Below are 27,875 nucleotides of genomic sequence, written 5' to 3' on the forward strand. Positions count from 1 at the left end.
AGAGAGGTCATCGTGTGTGGGAGGGTCCGTGGGCCAGACCTGCAAGCGAGGCACATCCATTGGCTAGAACTTGGCCACGTGGCCGCCCTCACAGGGTGTCTGGGAGCTCAGGAAGAAGAGAGGAAGCGCCATCTCTGCCCTACACTCCACTGAAATGCAAGCTCCCCACTGCCAGCCCTTATCTGTCTTCTTCACAGCATTTGGGACCAGCTGGGTAGGTAGGGGACTTTTGGTAAATGCTTGTGTAGTCTACAAGTGAATGAATGGCGCTCAGACGCATGCTGGGCATTGGGCTGAGTGGACGCTTTCCTCACACATGCCCTGTGAGGGGAGAAGTAGGCACTCCTATTTCTCAGATGAGGAAACCAAGGCTCTGCAAGCTAAGTAGCATGCACAAAACCACACAGGTAATCAGGGCCGGCCACGGTCTCAAACCCAGAAAGGCTCAGCCGCTAACACCTATTCTCTCCATTCTCCGACTGCCTTTCCAACAGGCACACTTGCTGACTCGGGGTCTGGTTATCTTCTAGGGTCTCGTCCCTCTCCTTTCTAGCAATCAATGAACCTGTTTGGATAAGCTGTGGGTTCCTTGGGGCAGCAGCTGTATCTCATTCATCCCTACATACCCTTTGGCCACCATCACAGCCCTTGAACACAGTAGGTGCTCAAACCATGTTTGAGGGATTAATTTGTTCACTTTGGCTCAGGCTTCATGCTTTGCTGCTTGCACAGTATGGGGTATTTTATAACTTATAAAAGCAATAGAGGGAATACTTATGATATGGCCCCTGCTGTCTCCAGCAGCAGACCCAGCACCCACTCTGAAACACAGATGAGGGCTGTGTACACAGGCCAAGACCACAGGTGACAACTGGCCCCCATCGGGATTGAGCTATGAACCCCTCCCTGTATACACATACACCTGGCCCCAGCCAGTCCCAGGAAGGAGAGTAGATGATGGCTCTGTGGGCTCTGTCCATGGTGCTGAAACCCACTTTTCCTCATCCCTACCTCATTCTCTAACCCAGCAGCAATTTAGAACCTACTAGAGAGCACTAGGAGCCCTGGCAGTGCAGTGGTTAAGTGATATGGCTGCTAACCAATAGGTTGGCAGTCCAAATCCACCAGCTGCTCTTATGGAGCACTTCTACTCTGTCCTCCAGCGTCCCTATGGGTCAGACTCAACAGCAACGGGTTTTTTGGTTTAGGGAGTGCTGTGAATCAGAATCTACTCGACGGCAACAGGTTTTTTTTTAGGTATGCAGGTAAAAATACAGACTCCATGGCCCTTTCTTTGGAGACTTGGATTCTGAGGGTGAAAAGTGGAGCCCTGGAATATGATTTTACCAGGAACTCTAAGCACCTGTGATTCTGATACAGCCAGCTTGTTGTGTTAATTAGATCATGTCCTAGTGTAGGGTGGGTTCTAAATCTAATCACTTCTGAATTATAAAAACAGCAGATTAGACACAGAGACACACACACACACTATGGCAATGACAGGCCCCATGTGAGAATCGTCTACAAGCCAAGGAACACCCCTGACTACCAAGGAAGGAATCAACACGGCCAAGACCCTACTTTGGATTTTTAGCCTCCAGAACTGTGCAAAAAAAATTTTTGTTCTTGAAAGCCACCCCCTTGTGGTATTTCTGTTACAGCAGCACTAGGGAACTGAGACATCAACCATGTAGGAAGGGGGCTGCACTGCAAGGAGAGCAAAGAGCTGGTGCAGTTGGAGAATGAGGAGGCCAGCGTGCCCAGAGCCAGTGAACAAGGTTGAAGAGCGGGTGAGGGGCTGAGGGGAGGGCGAGGGGCCGCTGAGGAGGCTCCTGCCATAATCCAGGCAAGGCTGAAAGCAGCTCGGACTTGGGTAGTGGAGTGGCGGTGACAGCAAATCCAGCACCTCTTCCAACCCCTTTTAAAGCTGAGAACACTGAGGTCAGAGAGAGGAGGGCGTATTCCTTAATGCACAACTACCCTACACCAGGAGCTTCTGGGCAGCATCGCAAAGCCTCACAGCTTCTACCTGGGAGTCAGTGTGTCCATTTGACAGATGAGACCAGTGATCAGTGAAGTCACCTGCCCAAGGGCACAGAGCCAGAGTAGGGAAGAGCGGAGCCCAGGCCTTGTGGCCTCTCCAACCCTCCAAAGTCATCCCACGCTGAGATGACCACTGTAGAGCCATAACCTGGGCGCTGGCACATAAGAGCCCCACAACCTGGAGCAAAGGTACTACTTCCCCTCTGTGCCTCAGTTGCCTAATCTGTAAAATGGGAGTCATAATAGTACCTACCTCAAATGGGTGAGGATTAAGTGAGCTAATTTGTGTATAGTGCTTAGAACAGTACCAGACACCCAGTATGGGCTTAATAACATATACTTATGTTTCTATTTGTATTGACATATATCTACAGGAGGGCGACGCTGAGAAGCTTCGCCTCCCGCCCCCCAGTGTGGCGCCATCTTACTCGTTGACTCTGCAAGACCTGGCTCACTCACAGCAGGTGCCGATGCATCAATTAATGTGTTGCTGGGTAGAAAGAATGGAGCTGCCATGGGTTAGGGCAAAGGAGGTTCACCCTGATGACCTGCTCACTCTTTGCTGGGGTGGGGAATAGATGGAGGGGCAGAGACCCCTGTGGAATATCTCCAAGCTCCTTCCAATGCCTGTCCCAGGCCAGGGCTCCCACTCCTCAGCCATGCCCTGCCCCCCGCCTTAGCACAGGGGCCCGCTCTCAGCTGCCCAGCTCAAGGGTCAGTGGCTATCCACACCAAAACCAAAACCAAACCCATTTCCATCAAGTCAATTCCAGCTCACAGCAACCCCATGTTTTACAGAGTAGAAGTGCGCTCCTTAGCGTCTTCTTGGGTATAATCTTCACGGAGGGCCTTTCATCCATGGCACTGTTGGGTGGATTCGAACCGCCAACCTTTAGGTCAGCAGCCGATCACTAACTGCTTGTGCCATCCGGGGACCTGTGGCCACCCACACAGCCCTCTGTTTGTCACAGCCACAGCACCCTGGGATGGGCTGGCAGGGCTCACTGGCCCAGCTAAAGGTAAGGAACTGAGGGTAGCTACTTACCCAAAGGCACAGCAAGGCCAAGACAGGGCTGACCCATCTTGCCCCTTCCCTTCCCCAACCCCTGGCTCTGGGGCCCAGGTGGGGTCCCCTCAGCACAGGGCACAGGCAGCTTCATAGCCTCCCATGCAAACACACAAAGGGTTAAACCTCAGCCCCCACCCTCCACTTCCTCCTTCCTAATTCTGATCCTGCTGACTCTGCCCCCACCCCCAGCTATTCTGGGACAATGGAGGCAGCAGATGGCCCAGTCCTGTTCCCTCCACCGACCCTCAGGATCTGAGAACAACCCGAAAATTTGCTGCTCCTCCTAAAAGCAGACCTTCCACACGCGGGTGGGGAGGACGGTGGCCATGAAGCGCCACTCCCTCCCCCACCAGGCTGTGGGCCAGACCGCCCCCACCCGGCTTGCATCCCACAAGCCCAGCTTCAAGTCAGCCCAGAAGGAATGGAGGCTCTGGAAGAGTCCAAACAGCCCTGCTCGACACCCAGCTCGCTGCATGACCACAGCACACGGCTGTCCCTCTCTGGGCTTCAGGCTTCTCCCCGGAAAACAAGGCCTAAAGCTCTGGTGCTCAGTGGGTCCTTGTTTGGACAAGGCTTCTGGTCTAAAGGAGCCTAGGTGACCATTCTGAGCTGCTTGGTCAGACCACCCCTCCCTGCCTTGGCTTAGGATCTCGCCTCTCACCTCCCCCACCCCAGAGCCCTACTGTGACCCCCAAATCCCAACATGACTGGGCACGATGGGGAAAAAAGACCTCCCATCTCTGACCTTCCCCCACTTACGTACCACCATGCCTGAAATTTCACTACAGTCACTTTTATTCACTCACCCAATCTCTGTGGGCCCCAGCACTCTCAGGGCACCTGTGGTATTGAGCACCTACTTTGGCCATCAAATTGCTCCTTTATCTATGCCTGAGGCTGAGTCCCTCAGCTCCGAGTCTCTACTCTGCCTCCCCTGATTCTCTGAGCCCCCCAGCCCAGGCCCTGTGGTCAGAGAAAAGGAGGAATGACTTCCAGCACACCAACACCTCATGGCACACATATACTAACATCATGCCCATGTGTGACACTTGGGCACAAAAGCATACATTTGCTGCACACATGTCCTTATGCACATACATGTGGAAAAGGGTACGCACCACCCACACATCCATGTACACTCTCACACACCCTGACATGCCACAACACACACACACACACACACACACAAATCACAGCCACCGTTCACTGAGCCCTTCCTTTCTCCTCACCAGGCTCTGTGCTGTGCTCTTTACAAACACTGTATCATTTTATCCACATAGCAACCCAGGAGGTAAATATTTTTTTTCTCATCTGTAAAATGGGAAAACAGAGCAGAGAGATCAAGTGGCCTGTCCAGGATCACACAGCCAGAGAGGGTACAGCAGGGTAGTCTAGCTTCGGAGCCTGCATCAACACCACCAACAGTGTCTCACACTCCCTTCCAAGAAAGAGCCACTATGACAGACAGATCAAAGACCCTGACCCAGTCAGGAACATTTTGGCTGCCTGTAACAGAAAACCTGACCAAGAAGAGGCTTAAACAAATAAAAGTTTAATTTTCTTACAGAATCAGAAGCTAGAGGGGACAGCTGTGGATGATTATCTTGGCTTTTCCTTCATGGTGGCAAAGTGACTGCATCAGATCCAGCCATTGTATCCACATTCAAATCAGTAAGATGGGGTATGGAGCGGCAGAAGCTTTCCCAGAAGCCTCTCTATTGACTTTGCTTAGTTCATACTGGCCAGAGCTGGGTCACATGGTAGCCCTTAACAGCAACGGATAGTGAGCAAAAGAATCGTCATGATTGGCTGGGACTCATTATGGTCCATCATCTGGGCCTGGGCATTTTGAGGCTTCCAACAAAATTGGGTTCTGTTAGCCAGGGATGGGGGCGGTAGACAGGGAGTAGGAACAATAGTACTTGCTGCAGATCCTGGATTTTACTTATATTCCACCCACGTTCCCTCAGTGGTTGGAGATTCTGCCAGGGCACCCAGGGCTAGGCGGCCCAAGGTTTGAACCCCAGGGGAATGCCTGAGAGAACAGAGCCTAGGGTTGGTGCCAGGCCCCACCTAGCGACTCATGGCATTCTCTGAGGGGTTAAGGACCCCTGGGCCTCATCCCAGCTCAAACATCCTCCCCACCTTTGTCCAGTTCAGCTGCTCATGGCTGGTGGGACCCCAGCCCCTGGGGCCTCTATGGCCCTCACGTGGACCACCCTGTCCCTGGGCTGCCCAACGCACTTCCCAGAAGCCTGGGATGCCTCTAATACCAGCCACCATTCAAATCCTGGGCCTGCCCACCACCTGGAGACTGTCAGTGACAGCCAACACAGTGCACCTGCCAGGGGCCCCCAGGGCTGCCTTGGGAGGCAGAAGGACAACATTTGCCCAGCAAGTCAGAGTTCATCGAGCCACCAGCTGTGGACACCAGGGTGTATCTGGGAAGAGGAGACAATGGAGGGAGCGAAACCTGTGGAGAGACCAGAAATGAACAAGATGGTCACCCCACTCCTACCCATGCCCCGAAGGCTCCGAGAAGGGAGCATGTCACAGAGATGGTTTAGAGCAGGGTTTCTCCATCTCAGCACTATTGACATTTTGGGCTGAATAATTCTTTGTTGTGAGGGATGTCCTATGCATTGTAGGATGCATCTTTGGCCTCTATCTACTAGATACCAGTGGCACCCCGCCCCCATCCTTCCCATTGTGACAATCAAAAATGTCTCCATACAAGCCATGAAGAGAACTCAGCTGAGGCCAGACCACTTGACCACACGTATCTGAGTCTCCAGTCCCATTAGGCAGGAACTTATGGATTCTAGAATCTTCAGGCTTGGAAGGAATTTAACATTACTTCCTAAACTTCTTGGCGGTACAGCCATGGCTTGCACACCTCCACTGACGGGGCGCTCACCCCATTAAAAGGCGGCTCCTTTTATTTTGGAATTTTGGAACTTTTTTTCTTATATTGAACGGAACTCTGACTCCTTATAATGTCCAACTTGTTCAATTCATCCCTGGCCCCTGGGGCCCTGAAAAGAGTTGTGAACCCTCTACCCCAGGACAGACAACTCCACAGAGCTTCAGAAGCAGGGTCCTGGTCCCCCTGGGGGGTTACACACTTCAGAATAAATCCAAAGTCCAGACAAAGCCTACAAGATCTTGTGGAGGTCACTTGCCACCTCCCCAACCAAACCTGATGCCACTCTCCCCCGCTTTCTCTGCATTCTGGTCACACTGGCTTCCTTTACTGCCTTGAGCGGGCCTTGTTGCCTCCTGCCATAAGGCCTTTGCATAGGCTATTCCTCTGCCTGGAGCTCTCTACCACCTGCCTCTTCTGGTTAACTCCTGCTCCTCCTTCAGGTCTCAGCCCACCTGTCATCTCTGAGACGACCCCTTGACCAGCTTCCATCCCCAGTCTATATCAGGGCTCATTCTTATACCTTCCCATAATGGCCTACACTTCCCCTTCATGGCACGTGTCTGTACCTCTATCTATATCATCTATATCTATATATTCTTTGCTGCTCTCCCTCTATCATGACAATGTATTAAGTCCCTCGTCCCCCGTCACTTGCTCTGGACAAATCTCTGTCTCTCAAGTAGGCCCAAGCTCCCTCCCTCCCCTCCCCCACCACTGCCTTTCTGCCTCCAATGGCAGGATCAGGGCCCCTGTCCTAGCTCCCAGGCCCTCACTGGCAGGGACAGGAATGGGGGTAGAGGGATCACAGGACAATCAGGTCACCCAGAGATGGAACAGTGCCATGGACGGAGGAGCTCCCCATGGTTGGAGGCATGCAAGCTGAAGGCAGCCCATTGCTTGGCAGAGATGCTGAGAAGGTATCAAGCATCAGTTCCAGAGTTGGACTGTTGAGCCCAGAATCCATGTGGTCCCCCTCCAGTCCTCCACACCCCACCACCCCCACCCCCACAAGAAGCACAAGCCACAGTCGGCCAGCAGTGGGGTGATGAGGAGAGGAAACTGGGGGTCACAGGCTATGTTCTAAGACTTCTCTATACTAGCTGAGATGAGCAGCCCCCAATCTTCTTGTGGCCTGATTTGGGCCAGAACTGGAAGGTGGCTGGGTAACATTTAGCCCCCATTCCAACCCCTACCCACCGAGAACTGTCGATGAGTACCAAAAAACAGAGACTGAAAGAGAAAATAAAAATTCCCAGCAGTGTCTGAAGCTCCACCACTAGAGCATCAGTGACGACGTTTCAGTCTTCCGGCAGCTCCTGAAGAATCCAGAGGATCAGGGATGGGAGAGTCCCTCAGATCCATGATGCCCAGCCTCCTTGTGTTACAAATGGGGAAACTGAGGCAATCAAGGGATTGCCCACGGTCACACAGCAAGCCAGTGGCAGAGAGGAACTGAGATCCACTCTCACCACCCCCGGCTCTGCGCTTCCTCCACCCATCTCACCCATCTTTGGGTGCCTGGACTTAGCCCCCACTGCTCCTATCCCAGAGATTCAGCCCCCAGACCCACCTGGAGGGGTCCTCCTCAGGAGAAAAGGGGCCCTGCAGCTTAATGACGTTGAGTTTTCCCTCAAAGACACCATAGCTGAGGGTGACCTGAACAAAGAAAAAGCAAGAAGAGGGTGAGTGTTGGGGGGCTGTCCCATGGAGATCTCCACTAGCCAGAGGATCCCCACTGCCCATTAGGGGGCAGCATTTGGCACAGGCAGAGAAGCACAGAAGACATTCTGAGAGGCACAGAAAGCTGCCCTCTCCTCCAGCCTGCTTCTGTGCCTGAAATTCCACCACTAGCAAGACAGCCTTCACTAAAAGTACACCCACAGGTGCTGTACAGCTTGTGGAGCACTTTCATGCCCCTAATCCCATTTGTTTCCCCAGCAGTTCAGCTTACCTGGGAGGCTGGGACAACACCCTCCTCCTAAACCAAAAAAGCCAAACTCGTTGCCGTCGAGTTGATTCCAACTCATAGTGACCCTACAGGACAGAGTACAACTGCCCCATAGGGTTTCCAAGGAGCAGCTGGTGGATTCAAACTGCTGACCTTTTGGTTAGCAGCCGAGCTCTTAACCACTGTGCCACCAGGGCTCCGCCCTCATCCTATGGATTAGGAAACTGAGGCTCAAAGAGGTGAAGTCACCTTTCGAGTAAGTTATGTACCTGGACTAGAACTGAGGTTTTCTGCAACTCACTGAGGGCCTTGGCAAATCCCTCTCTACCCCGAGCTTCAGGCTCCTCTGCTCGGCAATGAGGGTGGGATAACGACCTCGAGTACAGCAAAGTGGTTAAAGACTTGGGGCTTAGAGGCCTCCCAGCCAGGGTTCAAATCCTCTTCTGCCCTGTATTAGCTGTGTACCATGGTTAGTTCAGCTCCCTGGGCCTCAGTTTCCTCATTTGTAAAATGGGGATAAAGTTAGCAGCAACCTCACAAGACGTTGCAAGGAACCAGAGAGCTGGAGGGGGTCAGGCCCCAACAAGGTGCCTAGCATGGTGGGTCTCAGAAGCTCTAACTGTTAGGGTGTCCTGATTTTGGCTTCCCAGCTTCTGCCCCATTCCTGGCTCAAGCCTCTCTCTCAGGCTCTGTGGTCCTAATGGGACGAAGCTGCACCCCAGTTCCAGGCCTGGCTGATCAACACTGATTCCAGTTTGTAGAGGGCAGGTCATATGACCCAAGCTGGGCCATCAGACCAATGAGCGCCACTGGGATCTAGGGAAGGAAGACTCTCTTCCCAGAAATGGGGTGGAAATCTGGGGCCGCCATCTTGCCAGGACGAGGGGTGACCTGCTGGGGACGAGGTCACCATGGAGGAGACCTCACAAAAGAGAAGACACAGTCCCAGGATGATGCCTGAGCAACTAGACCCAGCCAAGCTAGGAAGCCAAGCCCTCAGCTGCTCTATTATGTGAGCACATCAACTTCCTTTTTGTTTAAGCAGTCTATATTGAGTTTCTGTCACTTGTAACCAAAAGGGTTCTGACTCACACAGTTAGGCAGAAGACCTCAGGGGCCTCCTAGTCAGGCCCATCTTTGGGGCTGGAACTCATGAGTCCAATGGCAGCATCTGCAAGGCAGGCCCAGGTTTACCTATAAGCACCTGCCAGGTGGTGGGATGGGGCCCCACTCCTCCCCCACCTAACATTATGCCTGAGGGTCTCCATTCATGAAGAGTTCCCAAGTAACATGGGGGTTCAAATGAAAAACAGCAAGCAGTGGACAGGTAAGCTTTGATGAAAGAGAGGCTACCCATGGGAAAAGCCAGACAGGGCTGCCCTGGGCCCTTAGGGGGCAGGGCCGGCCAAGAGGGATGTGGGGAGGGTGGGAAAGTGGAGGAGGGGCAGGAAGTGGGGGGACAGGGTAATGAGAGCTTGAAAATAAACTTCATCTGTCTGTGTAGGTCCTTCCAGCTGGCATTTGGGGACCAGATCATAGAATTTTAGCATCGCAAATGCTGGGGACCTTTTGGGTTAGAGGACTGAGTCACCCTGGGCCTGTTTCCCCATCCTTAGGGGATGGCCCAGGCCTCACAGTCTAAATTTCCAGGTTGATTTCAAACACCAGGAGGGAGTGGCAGGAGAGACCCCATGTTCTTTTCAGGGGACCTTGCCTCACAGCCCCTCTCCCATCTCTGCCTACCCCAAGGCCAGCTAACCTGCTCTGGGAGCTGGGCCGCCCCCAGCAGCTGCAGGGTTTCCAGGTGGGAGTGGAAGAGGGGGCTGGGCTGCAGGCGGCCACCCAGCTTGCACTCGATGATGTAGCCCACAGTGCAATCATCAGGCAGCCGGATGAGGGTGGACGTGTCCACGAAGCGGGGGCCACTGAGGGAGAGAGGATGCTGTGGTCACTAGTCCAGGCGCTCGACACCCGGAGCCCTCTCTGCTCCCAGAAGGCCCTCCCCAGGGCCAGCTGGCAGAGCAGAAGGCTGGCTCCAATGTCTGCCTCCTGCCCACTGTGTGACCTGAGGCAAGTCAAGAACCCTGGGAGCCTCGATTTTACCATCTGTGAAATGGCCCTGCCCTCACAGTGCTGTTTTGTGGATTAAATGGAAGAATGGTGAGGTGAAGCCCCTTATAAATGTATCCTTTCCTTCTCTCCCTTTCTTTTCACTCATTCATTCATTTGTTCATTCATTCATAGTTGAGCATCTACTGGAGTGCCAGATACTGTGCTAGGGCTGAGGATACAGAGAAGGGATGAGAAATGTCTTAGTTATCTAGCGCTGCTGTAACAGAAATACCACAAGTGGATGGCTTTAACAAAGAGAAATTTATTTTCTCACAATTTAGGAGGCTAGAAGTACAAATTCAGGGTGCCAGCTCCAGGGGAAGGCTTTCTCTCTCTGTCCACTCTCGGGGAAGGCCCTTGCCATCAATCTTTCCCTGGTCTAGGAGTTTCTCAGCACAGGGACACAGTGCCCAAAGGACACGTGCTCCTGGCTCTTCTTGCTTGGTGGTAATGTGGTCCCTCTCCTCTCTGCTCAATTCTCTTTTTTATATCTCAAATGCGATTGACTCAAGATACAACCTAATCCTGTAGATTGAGTCCCGCATCATTAACATTATTGCCTCTAATCCTGCCTCATTAACATCATAGAGGTCAGGATTTACAACACACAGGATAATCACATCAGAACACAAATGGTAAACAACAACACAATACTGGGAATCATGGCCTAGCCAAGTTGACACACATTTTAGAGGGACGCAATTCAATCCATAACGAGAAAGAAATGCAACCTGCCCTCAACAGAAGACCCCATTCTGGAGGGAGACAGATACATGAGCAGCTATGTCAGAAGAGGACTGGTGTAAGTCAGAGGGAAGCATGTGACCTGTGGGGTACAGAGAGGATGGGGCAGGCTTCCTGGAGGAGGTGGCAGTTTTAAATGGAGTCTTATAGGATGAGCTAGAGTTGGCCAAGTATCAGAGGGAGGGAGGATGTGTTCCAGCAAGGGAATCTCCGGGCTGCACACACCCCATCATGCCCCTGGAGTCAGGGCTGCCTGGTACTGTTGGGCAGACTGCCCCCTCAAAGACATCTGGCCATGGGGGCGAGTGGGAGCAGAAATTCAACCCTCGCTCCGCTCAGCAGGCTGGGTGCTCTAAGACTATACCTACCTAGTTGTTGTTGGGTGCGGTCGAGTCAATTCCTACTCCTAGCGACCCTATAGGACAGAGTAGAACTGCCGCATAGGGTTTCCCAGGCTGTGATCGTTACAGGAGCAGAACACCAGGTCTTTTCTCCTGCAGAGCCACTGGGTAGGTTCGAACCTCCGACCTTTCAGTTAGCAGCAGAGTGCTCAACCATTGTGCTACCAGGACTCCTTCACCCGCCCAGAGGAGGCTCCTTTTCCTAATTCATGCAAAGGTAACACAGAGTGGGCAGAAGCCCAGATGGGGGCACCCCAGGCACAGGAATGACCCCTGGTCGTGTGCACATATGTGCTGTGGACATGCCCTAGGAAAATATGCCCACTCCCACCCCGAGTACAAATCTCTTCTGAAGACCCGTTACCCCAGGCAGGATGGTGAGTAGTGAAGCACAAAGGCCTTGAAGCCAAACCCAGGGCATAAGTGACCCTGGATCAGTCACTTGCTTAACCTCTCAGTGCCTCAGTTTCCTCAGCTGTACACGGTGGCTAACACCACCTTCCTCCCTGGGTGCCGTGAAACTCTAGGTGAACACGAGGCCTGGCTCACAGTCCACCCTTAAAATAAGGTAATGACCACTGATGTTGTTAATAATAACAGCCTGCCTAGGCAGGGAGGCCAGGGCTTTGCCACTTCCTCTTAGAACACCAATGCCCCCCACACCCCCTACCTAGGGCTCACACTTCCCCTAGGACTCCCTCATCTGAGGCCTTCAAGGAACGCAAGTTTAGTGCTCTCCCAGCTCAAATGCCACCTCTTCCAGGAAGCCTTCCAGGCTGTCCCCAACCAGAAGGCCCTTCTCCCCTGAGTGCCCCCACACTTGGTCTGCACTTCCCCCATGGCACTGCAGGTCAGAAGAGAGGTGCAAACAGGTCCTCATGCTTGCCTGGCCCTACCCAGGGGCCAGCCCAGACATTTTCTTATCAAACCCTATATCAACCACTGCTGTCCTAGTATCAGGTCCATTTTACAGATGAGGGGACTGAGGCTCTGGAGATTACATAACTCACCTGCGTGTGGCAGGTTGCCCTAGACAGTGAGCTCCCTGAAGCAGGGGTGGCAGGCAGCCTGCTCACCACTAACCCTCAGGTCTGGCTCTGTGACACAGAACCAACAAGGGGCAGTTTCTTCTGAGCTTGCTCCCGAACCCTTCCTGATGCAAAGGCCACACACACACACCCAGCAGCTGCCCCTGCCCGGCCCTCCCGCCCGGGGGTCTCTGCTTACCTGGCCCACGGGACCATCTTCAAAGCCAGTTTGCGATTGATGCAGAAGCCGGCGCCCCCAGTGGCAAACCAAAACTGTACCAGCCTCTGGGGGAGAGGAGGGTCAAAGTGCAAGGAGAGCCCCAGGGGTGGGGGTGGACCAAGGTGACAGCCAGGCTGCCCCTCACTCCACCAGCCTGGCTCAAAAACTTTTAATTTCACATCTCACTAGATTCTTACTACAGCCTGGCATCATTATGCCCATTTTATAGATAAGAAAACCAACGCCCACAGTCACATAGCTAATTAAGAGTGCTAGGGTCACAAATCAGACCCAAATCTGTCTGGATTCTAGTTAAAGGAGACAAGTGTCATTTCTGTCCACCCAGCACACCTTCCCTCCTTCCCCTGGGAAAGGTCTCTACCTCACTCCCTGGAGTTCCAGAGGGGCTGCCAAACACAGTGCCCACTCCCCAAGGCCACAGGGGTGGTCAGGTGCCCCAGCAGTGGCTCATCATAAATCCCCACCCCCATCCCAGTGATTGGCTCAGGGATGGACACATGACTCAGGCCAACCAATCAGAGCCCTTCCCTGAGATCTATATGCCTACTCTGGGGAAGAGATGACAGCAGCTTTAGTCCTGACGTCACCTACATCAGCCCCTGCTACCCCTAATTCCTGGGAATAAGAAAGCTCTTCTGGAAAAGGAGAGGGCGATGCCACTCGTGGAGTAAAGAGAGAGAGGGGGGCAGTTCTGTGAGTCTGTGAAGGCAAAGAACCCCTTGACATCTCAATCACATGAACCTATAGCATCTCTTTTGGGTCCGCCCAGCATCACCACAGCCCAAGACCTCTTCCCCTACCTCCCATTCTGTGAGGACCCATGAATTCACCATGAATCTCTCTAAGGCTTTCGGGAAATGTTTTACCCTTTTCAGTTGTACCATCTCTTGATCTAACAAGTTCCCTACGGTTATCTTCTCCCAAGTATACAGTTGGTACTGAGTTATCTCCCATGATGCAACAGTGAGAGAAGCCCTGGGCAGCACGCCAGGCAGCCCTCCTCCACCGCCGCTGTACAGCTGTGTAACCTTGAGAAAGTCACTTCCCACCTCTGAGCCTCAGATTTGTCTTCTGGAGCACAAACATTGACTCTAGTTCTGAGATCTGATGGTTCCCCTGGCCTGGAGGTGTCCCCCTCCTACAGACCTCTGTTAACTCTCTTCTGGAAATGCTGCCCTTTTAAACAAAGGACAAGACTCAATAAGGCAGAACTAGGGGGTTACTTGAGGACCTGAAGCATAGAAGGTACCAAATAAATGCTTGTTTAGTGAGTGGTTTTGGCTCCCAGATAGTTGTAGTAACAACAGCAACAGTAGGGGTACAAGTGCCTAATCCTGAGCACCGACTCTGCCACGCCTGTGCTAAAGGCTGGGCCTGCCTTCTCTCATTTAACACCTCCATGCCCTGTGCCCAACAGGGTTCTACCCATCACTACTGTAACCCACCAGGCCTCTTGATCCCCACTTGGCAGAAAAGGTGACCAAGGCTCAGAGAAGTGAAGTACTTACTGTTCCACCTCAGGGGACCCCAGAGTCTAAACCAGCCCGGACACGTTGGGGTTCTGCCGCACTTCAGGGGAGAGTGTCCTGGGATCCCACGGAGGGTGTATGTGCCAAGAAGGGCATTGGGGCAGGTTGTAGGGATGGGCCTGGGTGTGCCCAGCAGGGCACTGAGTCTGCACAGGAAAGTCTGCTCAGAAATGCACACGGAGCTGAGTCACATACTGATCGCTAACACTACTAGTGTCATGGTGCCACCTCCTGCTCCAAGTACCTGGGAGATTACTTCATTTAATTATTTCCTCGATGCTCACAGTCACCTTCTGCGGTAGGGACTGTTAGCACCCTCGTTTAACATATGAGGAAACTGAGGCCAGGGAGGTTAGGTGACTTTGCTCATGCTCAGGAAGCCAGAAGGTGGCAGGGCCAGATGTGAACCCAGAGGCTGAACCCAGGGAGGCTGGCTCCAGAGTGGTGTTCCCAACCTGTAGGGCAAACTGCTCAAACAGAGGTGAAGGCCAAGGGTGAGGGCGTGTGGGAGCCTGGGAGACCCCCGCTCACTGGAAGCAGCTCACACACAACCAGGCAGTGTCCCACGGCCCAGGAGAACATTAATTAGGGATCAACAGCTGCTTCACTTCTGAAAACTAAGGCTTTGTGTTTTCAGCTCCTGGTTTCCCAAGTGGAGCAGATGGTGGCCTGGGGAGGGAGGGGGAACCCCACAGAGGGCTCTAGACTCTAGGCATTGCCTCTGGAGAGGAGACCGTCTGACCTGCCTTTTCCCTAGGGCCAGCGGAGTCCTAGGGGCCTGGGCCACCCAATGCCTGCAGCCTGGTGGATCCTGGGGGCAGAGGAGAACCATGCACATTTAGGGCATAAACCCAAAATAACTCATTGCCTTCCAGTCGATTCCGACTCGTAGCAACCCTATTTGGGGCTTACTTATACTAAAAAATATTTGTTGTTTATCTGAAAGTCAAATTGAACGGAGTATCCTGACGGTTTGTTTGTCTTCTAAATCTGGCAACCCTAATTAGTGTCCATCCAAGCCTGGAGCTGGACCTGGGTGGGGAGTATCTGTTGTGCCAGCTGTTGACTCTTTTGTTAGTGGAGGGGGGCACCCAGGTGAGCGATGCACCAGGGGCTCAGGGCAGTGGGAATCTACCACCTGGCCAGAAGGATTCTAGCATTTTAACAACCTGTACAGCCACAGTGGTTAAGCGCCCAACGGCAATGGGTTTGTGTACAGCCACATGATGAGATCAGGTGTAGAGGGGCCCTGCCGTGGGGTCAGGAAGTCCAGCTCAGCCTCATGCTCACTGTATGACTAGGGCACGCTCCTGCTCCCCAGTGACGAAGGCCCTCCTGTGTGCCGTCTCTGTGCCTTACCTGTATGATCGCAAGCTCCCCATTTCACAGACGAGGAGAATGAGGCTCAAAGAGGCGAAGCCACTGGCCCAAAGACACAGGTTAGAAAGGGATGGGGCCCGATCTGAAGCCCAGAACCTGGCTCTCTCCACTCCCGCCCAGCCCCCGGCACTGGCCTCACCCAGACACAGCAGCAAATGGGCAAAGAAAGAAGAGAGGGACTGACCGTGTGGTTGCGGGGCTGAGGCTCAGAGGCATGGATAGGCCGGTTCAGGCTGGGCCTACCCACATAGACGTCGCGGGCTGGTGCAAAGGTGGCCAGCAGCTGCAGCAGCGCCCGAGGGTTCACATAGTTGTCGTCATCCACGTGGCAGAACCACCTGCAGAAATGGAAGGGGGGACGATGAGCCTAGGAGGGTTCCTGGGGCCGAAGGGCCCCCCAACCTGTCCCCCGCCCACAGGGCTAACACTCAGGGAGGAGGTGGGGAGAGGAGAGGGAGGGAGAGTGGCTGACATCGAAGGTACCTGTGTTGTACCAAGCAGTATCTCGTGTAACCTCGTTAAGAAGGTGTGCCCACATAACAGGTGAGGACCAAGACTCAGAGAGGTTAAGACATTAGCCCAAGGTCACACAGCCCGTGAGTGGCTGGATTTGAACCCAGCTGAACTGTCCAGCTCACTGAGCACTGCCTGCCAGGTGGGCGGGTGGGTGGAGAAAGTCAGCCCCCAGGAGTCAGCCCCTACATAATTATACTCCCTGGGCCTAGACCACTTCACTTTTTGACAAGACACCCCATTCAGGAGCTAGCCTGAGGCAAAGGCCACTCCTGTCCCCAGAGACCCAAGAGCACTGACCTCAGCCCACTGGCCAAGAAGGCGTCGAACTCAGCAGCCATCTTGCAGGACAGGGCTGGATGGCTGTGCTCCGCAGAGCAGTTGGTGACCACAAGATGGCGTCCTGGAGAAGTGAGGAGGGGTCAGGGGCCCCTGCCAGGCTCCTCCCCACTGCCCTGCACACCATGAAGATGCAGAGCAGGGCCTGGCCGTTTTACAGGTGGGGAAACTGAGGCCCAGGGAAAGCTGCCATGCTTAGGACCACAGAGTTATTCAATAGAAGACTGGGCCTTGTCCAGCACAGCCCCACCCCACACTCACACTGTTTCCAGAGAAGAAGCCTGCCTCCCTGCTTGGCAAAGGGGAATCCCCACATGCCAAGGCTATAGTCCCGTTCCTAGGAATCCCCAGGCCAGGGCACAGCCACCCAACCCAGGCCAGGCAGTTAGTTACCCAGTCTCTCCTGGAGGCCTTCATCCGAGCTGTCAGTGAAGACAAATGTCTGGGGAGGAAACCGAGGTGTCGGGACTCAGGTCTGCCAGGGGCAGCCCCAGAGCCAGCGCACAGCCCCCGTAGCCAAGTCCCTGAAGAACTGCCTGTCCAGGTGGACACACACAGCAGACTTCTATCCTCTTTTCAGTGACGGACACACATCCCTCTCACAGTCACACCCTCTTTTAGGACCCCATGATCTCCTCAGCTATCCTCTCCCATACAGCACGCACACACCCCAGCTTGTGTAGACACACATCGCCATGGTCTACACCAGCTGGTCTGTCCCACACACACCCATCCCTTCACAGACCTGCACCACAGGGCCAAGCCGTATTCACACACCCTTGGCAGAATCACACCCTCTTCTATCCCTTCCTCACAACACACACACGTGCACACACTCTGAACCATGCAGGGCCAGTCCTACGTCAATGCTGCCGATATGTTGGGGCGTTATAAAGGCATGCAACAGAAAATTTTCGAATGTAATGAATATGCCTTTTTTATCCCATGTGCTACACAGTCACTTAATCTCGTAGGATGTAGCACAGTAGATTGTCATCTGGAAGCAGTTGATTTTTTTTCTACTGTTCAGTTACTCGACACATTTTTTGCTGCCTCTACTCGCCAATGAATAATTCTTAAGACATATTTAGGCAACGATCGAGTATTAAAATGTCTTTCTAATACACGCTGGGAAATGCCTGAAGTAGGAACGAGTGCAATCCTGGAATCGTACACACTGATTCTAGATGCTGTAGAAAATATTGCTGAAGGCCAGACGCACAAGGAGATACCAAAAGAGAAGCTGCAAACATCACCAACAAAATCCAAACACTAGAGTATGTGTTTATGTTGGTTATGTGGAATAATATATTGCAGCATTTTCATCGGACGAGTCAAGCTCTCCAAGATTCAGAAGTAAATTTGAAGACATGCACACATCTCTACGCGTCATTAACAGGGTATTTACATAATTTAAAAGAAAATTTTGAAAACACAACAAAACAAATACTGATTATCAAGCAGTTCCCTGTCAAAGAAGCATTAGAAAGAAACAAGTAAATGACTGAAGTGCTCCAGAAGTATCACTGAGTGCCAGATACCAATTTCCCATAACCACATCCTATACCATCATTGACACACTTGACTCTTGCATGAAAAGAAGGGCAAAAGTGTACGAAGTTCTTTCAGATAGATTTTCCTCTTAAACCATACAGATGTACCCGATGAAGAATGCATGAAAGTATCCAAGAAATTAGTGCAGGCTTATCCCAATGACTTAAATACAAACCTTCACGGAGACGTGACAATTTCATTCTTACATGAAAACTAAGTTTACGGATTTAGGAAAGACAAATTTTACTAATGTAGGCTTGTATGATTTCACAACAGAAGATGAAACACAATGTGTATTTCCCAATGTTGAAACTGCTTTATGCATATTCCTAACTTTAATGATCATGAACCACACAACAGAACGCTCATTTTCATCCCTAAAGAGACTCAAAAACCCTCAGCATACAAAAATGATTTAGGAAAGATTTGATCCATTATCCTTATTATGTATGGAAGTAGATATTGTTCAGCAGCTAAACTGTGATGAAATCATTGAAGAATTTTTAAGAGAAGAGAAAGAAATGTGTCTAATTATAACATGTTAGAGATGAAAGATCAATCTAAAAACAAAATATAGTAACTTGTTGTAATATTTGTTTTCTGATCTTTACATTTTCTTTTATGACATCTTTAAATTTGTTCATTTATAATTATAGCATTTATTAGAAAACAAGCATCAAAACTGAGGTATGTGCAGTTAAGGGCAGAATTGGTGAAAGTCAATTTTTTGTTGTGGGAGATCAACAGAATTTTATATTGACTGTTGAAACAACTAAGTTCACTGACTCATTTTCTTTGTTGTAGAACATGTGGAATAATCTTTTCGTAGAAAATGTGGTATACAGTAGAAATCCTAGCATCTCCCACATCCACTAAAAATTCTCCAATCCAGTTCATCTCATTCTTCTAAAGTGGCATATACCACTTTTGCATTCAATCACTAATATTATAACCTGTTACCGTCAAGTCAATTCCAACTCATAGCGACCCTATAGGACAGAGTAGAACTGTCCCATAGAGTTTCCAAGGAGCGCCTGACGGATTCGAACTGTCGACCTTTTGGTTAGCAGCGGTAGCTCTGAACCACTGAGCCACCAGAGTTTCCACTAATAAGTAATATTACAGTCGCATTTAAAAAGAAGTTACAGCATGGATAGCTAAAACACACACACGCATGCACATATATCCATGTATGTATCTAACACACATCCTGTTCAAATGCGTGAGTAAACACAGGAGGGAGCACCACAGATTAGCAGTGTTTAGGGCCCTCACATGCCTTAATCTGGCCCTGATTAGTACAAAAAAAAATTACTGAGGATTCTGTATGGTCTGGTATGTGAGGAGGTCCCTGGTGGGGTGGAGCGGATAGCACAATGAGTTACCGCACTGGGTGACACCAAGCCTAGTAACGACACTGCTCGTAGATTAGACATAGGCAGGGGAAGGGTAATTTGTTACGGCAGCCCCAGGAAGCTAACAGAGTGATCATATGAGACTTCCAGCACTTGAAACAGTTTTAGGTTGGTCACACACAATAGTGTTTTTAAATTCAAGTTATATATTTACGTCATTGAGCATTAGAGAAATCACAGTATGACGTAATGTTTCTCTTTAAAATTAAGCAAATAAGTTGCTTCGAAGAAAAATAATAGCAACTATGGAATGAGTCTTATCGTGTGCCAGGCTTGGTGGTTAAGTGCTTTTTACGTGTTCTAGATTTTAGTATCCTCATTTTACAGCTGAGAAAACGGAGATCCAGAGAGGCGGCCTTAAGGTCACACAGCTAGTAAGTGGCAGAGCTGGGGGATTCAAATCCAGGCCATCCGGCACCAAAGCCCCTGCTCTAACCTGGATCGGCCTGTTGTTATGTGACAGTAACATAGGACAAGAGGCATATAGAAACAGCAAAAATCATGTCAGTAGTGTGGAAATGACCACCCTTTGGGCAACTCTACCCCTCAGAAATGACGGTCTAATGGTTGAGGGGGAGCTGGGGAGAGAGACAGGAGAAGAGAAACAGAGAGACAGAGGTGTGCCAGGCCCGGGACTGGACTAACACCCATTCCGCACCCAGCCTAGCATGCGTGGAGCCTCTGGGTGCCCACACAGATCCTCTCGTCCACCGAGCACATCAAGGGCTGCCCTTGGACCTTAGACAAGGACAATTTTAAACCCCATCCAAGTAAGGACCAAAGGTAAGGCCTCCAGCCTGTTTAAAGCCCCCCGGCTCCCTCATCTCCTCAGGCCACACCCATGAACTAGCCCTGTCCTCCCTCCAAGCTCAGAGCCTCCAGCTGCAATGCCCCCCTCTGCTCACCCACAGACCTCTCCCTCCTTTCCAGGAATCAACCCTTCAGATCAGAACAGCCCCGTCTTGAGTCGCAGTTTATTAACCTATAAAACAGGGGGTCAAGGTGGCTTTGGGGTAAACGAGACAGTGTCTGTGATAAACAAGGAAGAGCTGGGTAGTGAAGCCTGGCTCAGCTCCTTGTATCAGGGGAAACTGAGGCACAGGAGGCCAGAAGCCAGGGCTGGATATAGGGAAAGATGAGAGGCAAGCAGGCTTGTCTCCCCCAAAACCCCTGGCCACCTGACGTACAACCAGACACCTCAAGGGATTTGGTTCCTTGGTTTCGAAGTGCAGGGTCATGGTTTCACAGGATAACTCAGTTAATTGGCCTCATATCATTTTTAGTGCTTCTGTTCTACTTCATAGTTCATTGCAGAGTAGCTAGGGTCTTAAAAGCTTGCAAGCAGCCATTCAAGGTACAACTAGTCTCTATGCACCTGGAGCAAAAGAGGAAGAAGGAGAGTTAGGCATAGGACAAAATGGAATGTGTGGCTAATTGCCTGCATGAAAACTGCCTCCCTTGCCTTGAGACCAGAGGAACTGGATGGTGCCAGGCTACCATTACTGAAAATCTTGATCAAAGAACCTATAGAAGAATCTTGATCAAAGCTGAGGGTGGGGGGGAATGTGGAACAGAATTTCAAACTCTCATGGAATCTAGGCTTTCTGGAGCCATTGAGGTTGGGTGAACCCCAGAAACTACTGCCCTGAGAAACTCTCCAAACCTTAAACCAAAAATGTCCTCTGAAGTTTTCTTTAAACCAAACAATACTTTAGCTTAATTAGTAAATAATGTTAGCCTTGGGCATTGTGCTCTTTTAAAGAACTATCTATGTGGGATTAGATTGACAACACCAACTCAGAAGGTTGGATATGAAGCTTGGAGGCAGTGAGTTTATGTTAGTGGGGAGGAACAATTAGGAAAAGGAGGGTGAGAATGGTTGTACAACTTGAAAAATTTAATAAATGTCACTGAGTTATACATGTAAAAATTGTTGAACTGGTTATGTTCTGCTGTATATGTTCTCAACAATAAAAAAAGAAAAGAAAAAAAAAATGGCCATAGGCTTTCTTCCAAGCCATTATTCTCTCTTGCTAGGTTATTGCAAAACCCTGCCTTATTCCCTCAGGCCTGCTTTCCTGTCAGGATCAGAGTCATGTAACACCCACATTCACCACCATCCTGCTAACCGTGGAATACAGTTATTCCTACTGCCATCCTACCGCCATCATCCTACTGCCTTTGGGATAAAGGCCAGCCTCCTAAGTGCAGCCAGTAAGAGCCATCATGGTGGCCCCTGCTGCCTGCTCAGCCTCAGCTTATCATTTCCTGCCCCACCCGTGGCTGAGGCTTCCCTTAGCTGGAAGGTCTTTCAGTTCCCCAAACACCCCACACACTCTTCCTTCCCCTCTCCCCGGGGGCCTTTGCACATACTGCACCTTCTTCCTAGAACACTACCTCCTATCTTCGAACTCCCAGCTTAGGCATCACTTCCTCCAGAAAGCCTTCCCTGATACTCCTCAGCTGCCTTAGGGGCCCCTCCCATGTGCTCCCCAGTTTCTTGTTCTTCCTATGAACAGCAACTACTCAGGTATGGAAATTTATCTCTTGGTCTCTCAACCAGCCGGTGACATCCTGGAGGGCACAGGCCTGGTCTGATTTGCCTCCTATTCTGGCACCTGGCACCCCTCTGGGAGGCCTGGCTATGTCCATCTATTGAGTCCCTCTCCCTCAGGTCTGTCTCCCAGTGTCAGATTTAGCTAACACTGGGGTCCCTGGATTTCCATGGGGAAAATATTGGTGGGCCGGAGCCCAGGCCCTGTCTTCCTCTCCATCTCGCCCCATCCCTTGGTGATGCCATCCTGTCTCCCAGCTTTAAGCACCACCACCAAGCCGGAGCCTCCCACATTGACACCTCCAGCCTCGGCCTCACCACAAAGCTCCAGGCTCTCAAATCCCACTGCGCAGGCACTCGCCCTGGCCTCCCCTCCCTGGTCTTACCCATCTCGGCAGGTGGCAGCTCCAGCATCCCCTAATACTGAAGTCACCCGCCCATGACACCTCCCTCTCACCCCCACCACTCCATCAGCAAATTCTGTCACCCCAACCTTCCGATTATCCAGGGTGACCCCTCTTCTCACCACTTCCACAGACACCCCATGGTCCAACCCACCATTATCACCTCCTGCCTGGTGTCCCTGCTTCTGTCCTGCCCCCTACTGCAAGTCTGTTTTCAACACAGCTCCCGAGGGATCCTGTAAAACTTAAGTCAGGCCTTTCTTGCCCAGCTCCCTGGCAAACTTTTGCCTCCAAACAGTGGAACCCTCTCAAGTTCAGGGTATGGGCCAGGAGGGCCAGAGAATGCTTGTCAGTGAAGGACTAAGTAGACAGAATAAGTGGGAGGTAGTGTGGGGGGAGGCAGTGTAGAGACGGAGGGCAGAGGGGGGCCTGAGGCTGGTGGTTTCCATCCCTGGAAACCCTGAGGTGGGTGCAGCGCAGAGCCCAGGGCTGCGTTTGTTTTAAGGAGGGGCCCTGAAAATGGTTAAACCCTCAGAGGCAGCGGGAAAACAAAGGGGCAGACAGCCTGCTGGGGGCAGGGGAGGGGTTAGTCAAGGACCATCTGCTGCAGAGAAGGGGAACTATGGGGCTGCCGCCCACCCCCCTCGAGCAGAAAACACGCCTCCCAGCCCACCCCCTCATCTGGAGACAAAAGCCACACACGAGTCCCAGCCCGCTGCCACAAAGGCCCACCTGCCATTGCCACCCTTAACAAGCTGGGGTGGGCGCCAGCGCAGGAGTTAACCAGCTCAGGCCCGCTCTGATGGCAGATCTGAGAGCTGCCCGAGACCCTCCTGTCCTGTGTGGCAGACAGGGAAACCGAGGGCCTCAACTGATGTCACAGAGAGTAAAGAGCCAAAGGGTGAGAGACAAAGGGGGCCCAGACAGGGTGGTGAGTGTGGGTGTCTCTGTCCCCTCATCTCTTCTTCCATCTGCGCATCCTCTCTTCTTTCAAATACGCCTTAAAGAACAAGGTTTCTAGAATCTGCCCCTTGTGCTCTATCCAATGACTAGATTCATCTCCTCCTTCTGTTTAAGCTTTCCAAGCCTGTTTCCTTGCCTGTAAAATGAGATTAGCAATACCTAACACTTGGGGTTGTTGGGGAGATGAGAGTGATGCGTTTGATATGCAGCCCCCTAGTAGGAGCCCAGGTGGCACGGTGGTTAAGCACTCAGCTGCTAACCGAAAGGTCGGCAGTTCTAATCCACCAGCGGCTCCAAGGGAGAAAGCCCTGTCATTCTCCTCCCCATAAAGATTACTACAGTCTGGAAAATCCTGTGGGGCAGTTCTACCCTGTCATATAGAGTTGCTATGAGTCAGAATTGACTAGACAGCACGCAACAACAGATGCCAAGTAGCTGGCTGGTACCCCCCTGGCTGACTGGCAGCATCTGAATGGCACAGGGGGTGAGGGACCAGGATGGAGTCCTAACCAAGGCCCTACACCCTACTTCATATACCCTGCCAGGTGGGCAGGGGAAGATGGGGCAGAGGGAGCCTCGATCAGGTGGGCCTGAATGGGTGCTGAGGGAGTGGCATAGAAGGGGCTCGGGGCTTGCCTCTCCCCTGTAGGCCTAGTCCTGCCGGCACAGCTGCCCAGGCTGGGGGCCCAGGGACCCTCCCCTGTAGCCCAGTCACCCAGGCGGCTCTGGGCTCCCAGGCCCTAGCAGAGAAGGAAGAGCCCCAGCAGGTGGGGGCCTGGTCCCCCTCGGGCCTTCTGGGGGACGCTGGAGAGCGTGTCCTCCTCACTGGCCTCAGTTTCCTCATCTGGGGCCAGGGCAGACCAGACAGGAAAGGGCCTTGGACCACATGAGGCCATGCTCCCGGGTACACACAGTCTCAGCGCCATAAACAGGAAGGTCTGCGGGAAGGGCCAGGCTCAGCAGCTTCCGTGGGCGGAACCAGAACTTCCCTGGCTTGAAAAGCTCTGTGGGGCCCCAGGAAAGAGCCCCGGGTGCTGGAGGCCACTACCGGGAAAAGATTAATCCAGGGTGCAAGGGGGTGCCAAGAAACCTGGGTGCGGTGCCCCTTCCCCAGGGGGCCCTGACCGCTTCTAGGCACCTCCTCCCTCTCTCCTTAGTCTCCCAGAAGCAGCCAGCCCCCTCGGAAAGCTCGGTCACTTTCTCTCACTGAGCCAGCTGCCTGAGTGGGGAAAGGTGTATGTGGGTATGTAAATCCACCCCTCCACCTCCCCTAGAGATGGCCCCCAATGCCCTCAAGTCGCTGACTTTGCTTAAGGAAGGCAGTGGGTGTGGGGAGAGGGAGGGCTGGAGGGGACTCAGCTTGTCAAAGCTGCCTCCCCTGAAAGGCATAAGCCACATGCTCCCTGTCACCCACATGCTTCTTGTCATAGCACATCTAACATTGACACTTTGGCTCCATGCACATGAGCACACACACATACACACATACACACACATAGTCATACACACACAGGCTCTCACACACACACACTCACCCACACACACACACACACACACACACAATCCACTTGCCAGACCTCCAGCCCCACCTCGTGCCCACCACTGCCTCAGTTACCACTAGCACGGCACACACACCCTCCTCTCCTCCCTCAGAAACAGCCCCACAGCAAGTGAGCACAGGAGGTAAGATGTCAGCTCCCCTGACACAGCCTGGGCAGCAGAGGCATGGGGGCAGGGCTGTCAGGATGCCTGAAAGGACTAGGGGCTCCCCAGCCAGGTCAGGGTCAGGACTCCTCGGCAGCCTGGGCCCAGCTGCGCAGCATCCACTGCTGCCCCCAGTGCCAGACTGGGCCAGGCTGGACAGCAGTGGGAATAGAGGGAACCCCCAAGAGGGACCCAGGGTTGGGGCCTAGTCTGGCCTGTGAAAGAGACGGAGTTGTGGCCTGAGAAGCACCTGGCGTCAGGGTCAGCAAGGGTACGGTCAGGGCTGCAGGCAGCCCCCAAGCCAGGGCCAGAGGCTGGAGGAGGAGTGGGAAGATGTGCCCAGATGGGGCAGGTGGCCAAGGGCACCAGGGACCCCAGCCCAGGGAAAGGTCTCCATGCGCCCCTCAGGCCAAGGGTCACTCCCAGGGTTCCAGTTGCCTGCTTGTCACCTGCTCCCTGGTCCTGGAGACCCACGTGTCAAGCAGCAGCTCCAGGCGCGAGTGGTGGAAGGCCCGGGTGGTCTTGATGGCGATGAAGATGTCATGCATCTGCAGCTCAGGGGGCCCAGGGCTGGGCGGGCTAGGCTTGGGGGTCACCCGCACCCCCTGGGGGAACAGGCCGGAGTGGTACCTCAGGGACAGAAGCCCCATGCACAGGAGGGTGAGGAGGGCTCCAGCCAGGCCCCGGAGGAGCCGGCGCTGCATCAGCCCCGAAATTCCAAACGGCCAGGGAAGGTGGCTGCTCAGGTGGGGGCCCCGGCAGAAGCCAAAGACTGGCCGGCATCAGGGGCAGGCTGGGAGGGGCAGCCAGGGGGCTGGTGTTCCGAACCCCAAGGCTGAGCCATGCAGCCCTCCAGCCGCCAGCCTCCACCTGCTCCCTTGGCCTCCGCTGCCGGCTCTGGGGCCGCCCAGCCCCGCCCCTGTCCCCAGCGCAGCCCAAGGGGCGGGGCCAGCCCAGGGAGCCCCAGAGGTGACTCAAAAAGAGGCACCGGCTGAAGGGACAGCCCCAGCCCTGCCAGCTGCTGCAGTGGGGGTTGGGGTGACAACAAACCTTCTATGCGGGGATGGAAGGGAGAGGCCTTCCAGCCTTCCCACTCCCCAGGGACCTGTCAGCTTGGCTCAATTATTGTAGTGTCCTGCTCTACCCAGCCTCTGGCTTTTGTTCACGATGTTCTTCCTCCTGAAAGCTCTTCCCCATCCTCTGCCATGCTCACATACGGCCCCTCCACCAGGCTGAATTCTATTTGGACTTTAAGACATGGCATGTGTTCCCTCTTCCAGGAAGCCTTCCATGATGTCCACCCAACCTCAGTGGCTCCCACAGTAGTTGCTCTGGTCTTAACAGCACTGGGATTATTGTTCCCAGTCTACAGCTAAGGACATGAGGCACAGGGCTAAGATGATCCAGCAACTCAGTGACATGGCACAGTTAAAGCCAGATGTCTGATCCCTCATCTGGGCCACAGGAAGCCCCCCGAGGGCACTTGTCCAGCTGTGACTGCCCCATGTCCCATCTCCTTTGGCAGTCTCTATTGCTGCCTCTCTCCCCAGCCAGTCCAGGCGGCAGGGACAGGCCTTCCTCAGACACCATCTCCATCTCCTTTTACACAAGGTCAGTCACATCCTCCTCTGCTCAAACCTTGCACTGTCTCCCATCTCCCTCAGAACAAACACCAAAGATTGTACACCAGTCTAAAAGGCCCCTGTGACCCCCCAGCCCCATCTCCCACTACCCTCCCCTGGCTCCCTCCACTCCAGAGCCCCTGGTCTCCTGGCTGTTTCCAGCACATGCCCACCTCAGGCCCTTTGCACTTGCTGCTCCCACCACCTGGGGCGCCCTTTCCCCCAAAACTGACTCATCTCACTACTTCACCTCCTTAAGGTCTTTACATACATGTCACCTCCTCCATGAAGCCTTCCCTGGCCACTTTAGATTGTAAACCCTTCTCCCCCTTGCTCCCAGCCTTCCAGCCCTGCCCCTCCTGGGCCCCCTTCTCTGCTGTATATTTTACTAATTGTCTTTCTCATGAAAAGGTCAAGACAGAGATTTTTTTTTTTTGGACCACCAATTCCCAGTGCCTGACACACAATAGAAGCTCAATAAGTATCTGTCAATCAGATGAATGAAAATACTAACTGGCTGGTGAATTAAACTGGGCCATCTGTGGGCCAGCCCTGTATCAGGACTGTGGGGGGAGAGGAAAGGAAAAGCAAGCCTCTCCAATCACCCTCCTACTATGGACCAGCCACATGCCAGGCCCCTTCACAGCCCATCTTCTCAGGACATCACCAAGGGACAATCCCAGGCTTTGTGCCACACAGAGCAAGGTTCAGTTCCTGACTGGGCCACTCACTGGCTGTGTCACTCTGGATAAGTTACTTCTCCTCTCTGAACTCTGCTTTTATCATCTCTGTAACAGGACAAAAATAGGACTTGTTGAGGATTATGGGGCTAGTGGGTTTCTTCACTCCATGGGAAGGTGGACATCTAACAGGGGGCCTGGGCGAAGGTGGCTGGGCCACTGGGCTCCAGCATCTTCACCCCAACTCATATGTCCACAGACTAGGCAATGGGCCAGGCACATGGAGGCTTGTTTTCCTAAATGAGCATCACTAGTTCCCAGGCCCAGGGAACCCAAGGCCACCCACAGAGACAGCCATACAGACCTACCATCCTGCCACAAGGCAGTATGTGGCATCGCCCAAGAGAAGTTCCAAGTGCTGGGAGGACCAGGTAGGCTTCCTGGAGGTGGTGTCTGAGCCAGCCTTCAAAGGACAAGTAAGATTTATGTGGGAAAAGTGGGTGATCAGTGTGAGCAAAGGCATGGTGATAGAAAAGCTAAGGACAGGCTAACCAAGGCACAATTGGTCTCTATTCACCTGGAGCAACAGAAGAAGAAAGAGAGTCAGGAATAGGAGGAGGAGGAGGATATGGAATATGTAGCTTAACTGCCTCCATGAACAACTGCCTCCTTTGCCATGAGACCAGAACTAGATGGTGCCTGGGTA

The 27,875-nt window shown here is 52.7% G+C and overlaps 1 protein-coding gene across 2 annotated transcripts; it reads right to left on the reverse strand.

Moving 5' to 3' along the window:
- Nucleotides 1-3,827: 3,827 nt before the first annotated feature.
- MFNG (MFNG O-fucosylpeptide 3-beta-N-acetylglucosaminyltransferase) lies at nt 3,828-25,735 on the reverse strand. Of its 2 annotated transcripts, none has more exons than XM_023729044.1 (8): nt 25,498-25,735; nt 16,667-16,715; nt 16,235-16,337; nt 15,606-15,759; nt 12,471-12,556; nt 9,746-9,911; nt 7,609-7,694; nt 3,828-5,585 (listed from the first exon to the last, which is right to left on the reverse strand). In XM_023729044.1, the coding sequence occupies exons 1-8, from the start codon at nt 25,648-25,650 to the stop codon at nt 5,519-5,521; spliced, it is 864 nt and encodes a 287-aa protein (XP_023584812.1). In that variant the 5' UTR covers nt 25,651-25,735; the 3' UTR covers nt 3,828-5,518. The 2 variants fall into 2 exon arrangements, with proteins under 2 accessions (XP_023584812.1, XP_004373887.1); XM_004373830.2 differs by having other exon boundaries at nt 25,317-25,735.
- Nucleotides 25,736-27,875: the final 2,140 nt, after the last annotated feature.

This window comes from Trichechus manatus, unplaced genomic scaffold (assembly GCF_000243295.1).
Source record: "Trichechus manatus latirostris isolate Lorelei unplaced genomic scaffold, TriManLat1.0 scaffold00027, whole genome shotgun sequence".
Taxonomy (NCBI): Eukaryota; Metazoa; Chordata; class Mammalia; order Sirenia; family Trichechidae; genus Trichechus; species Trichechus manatus.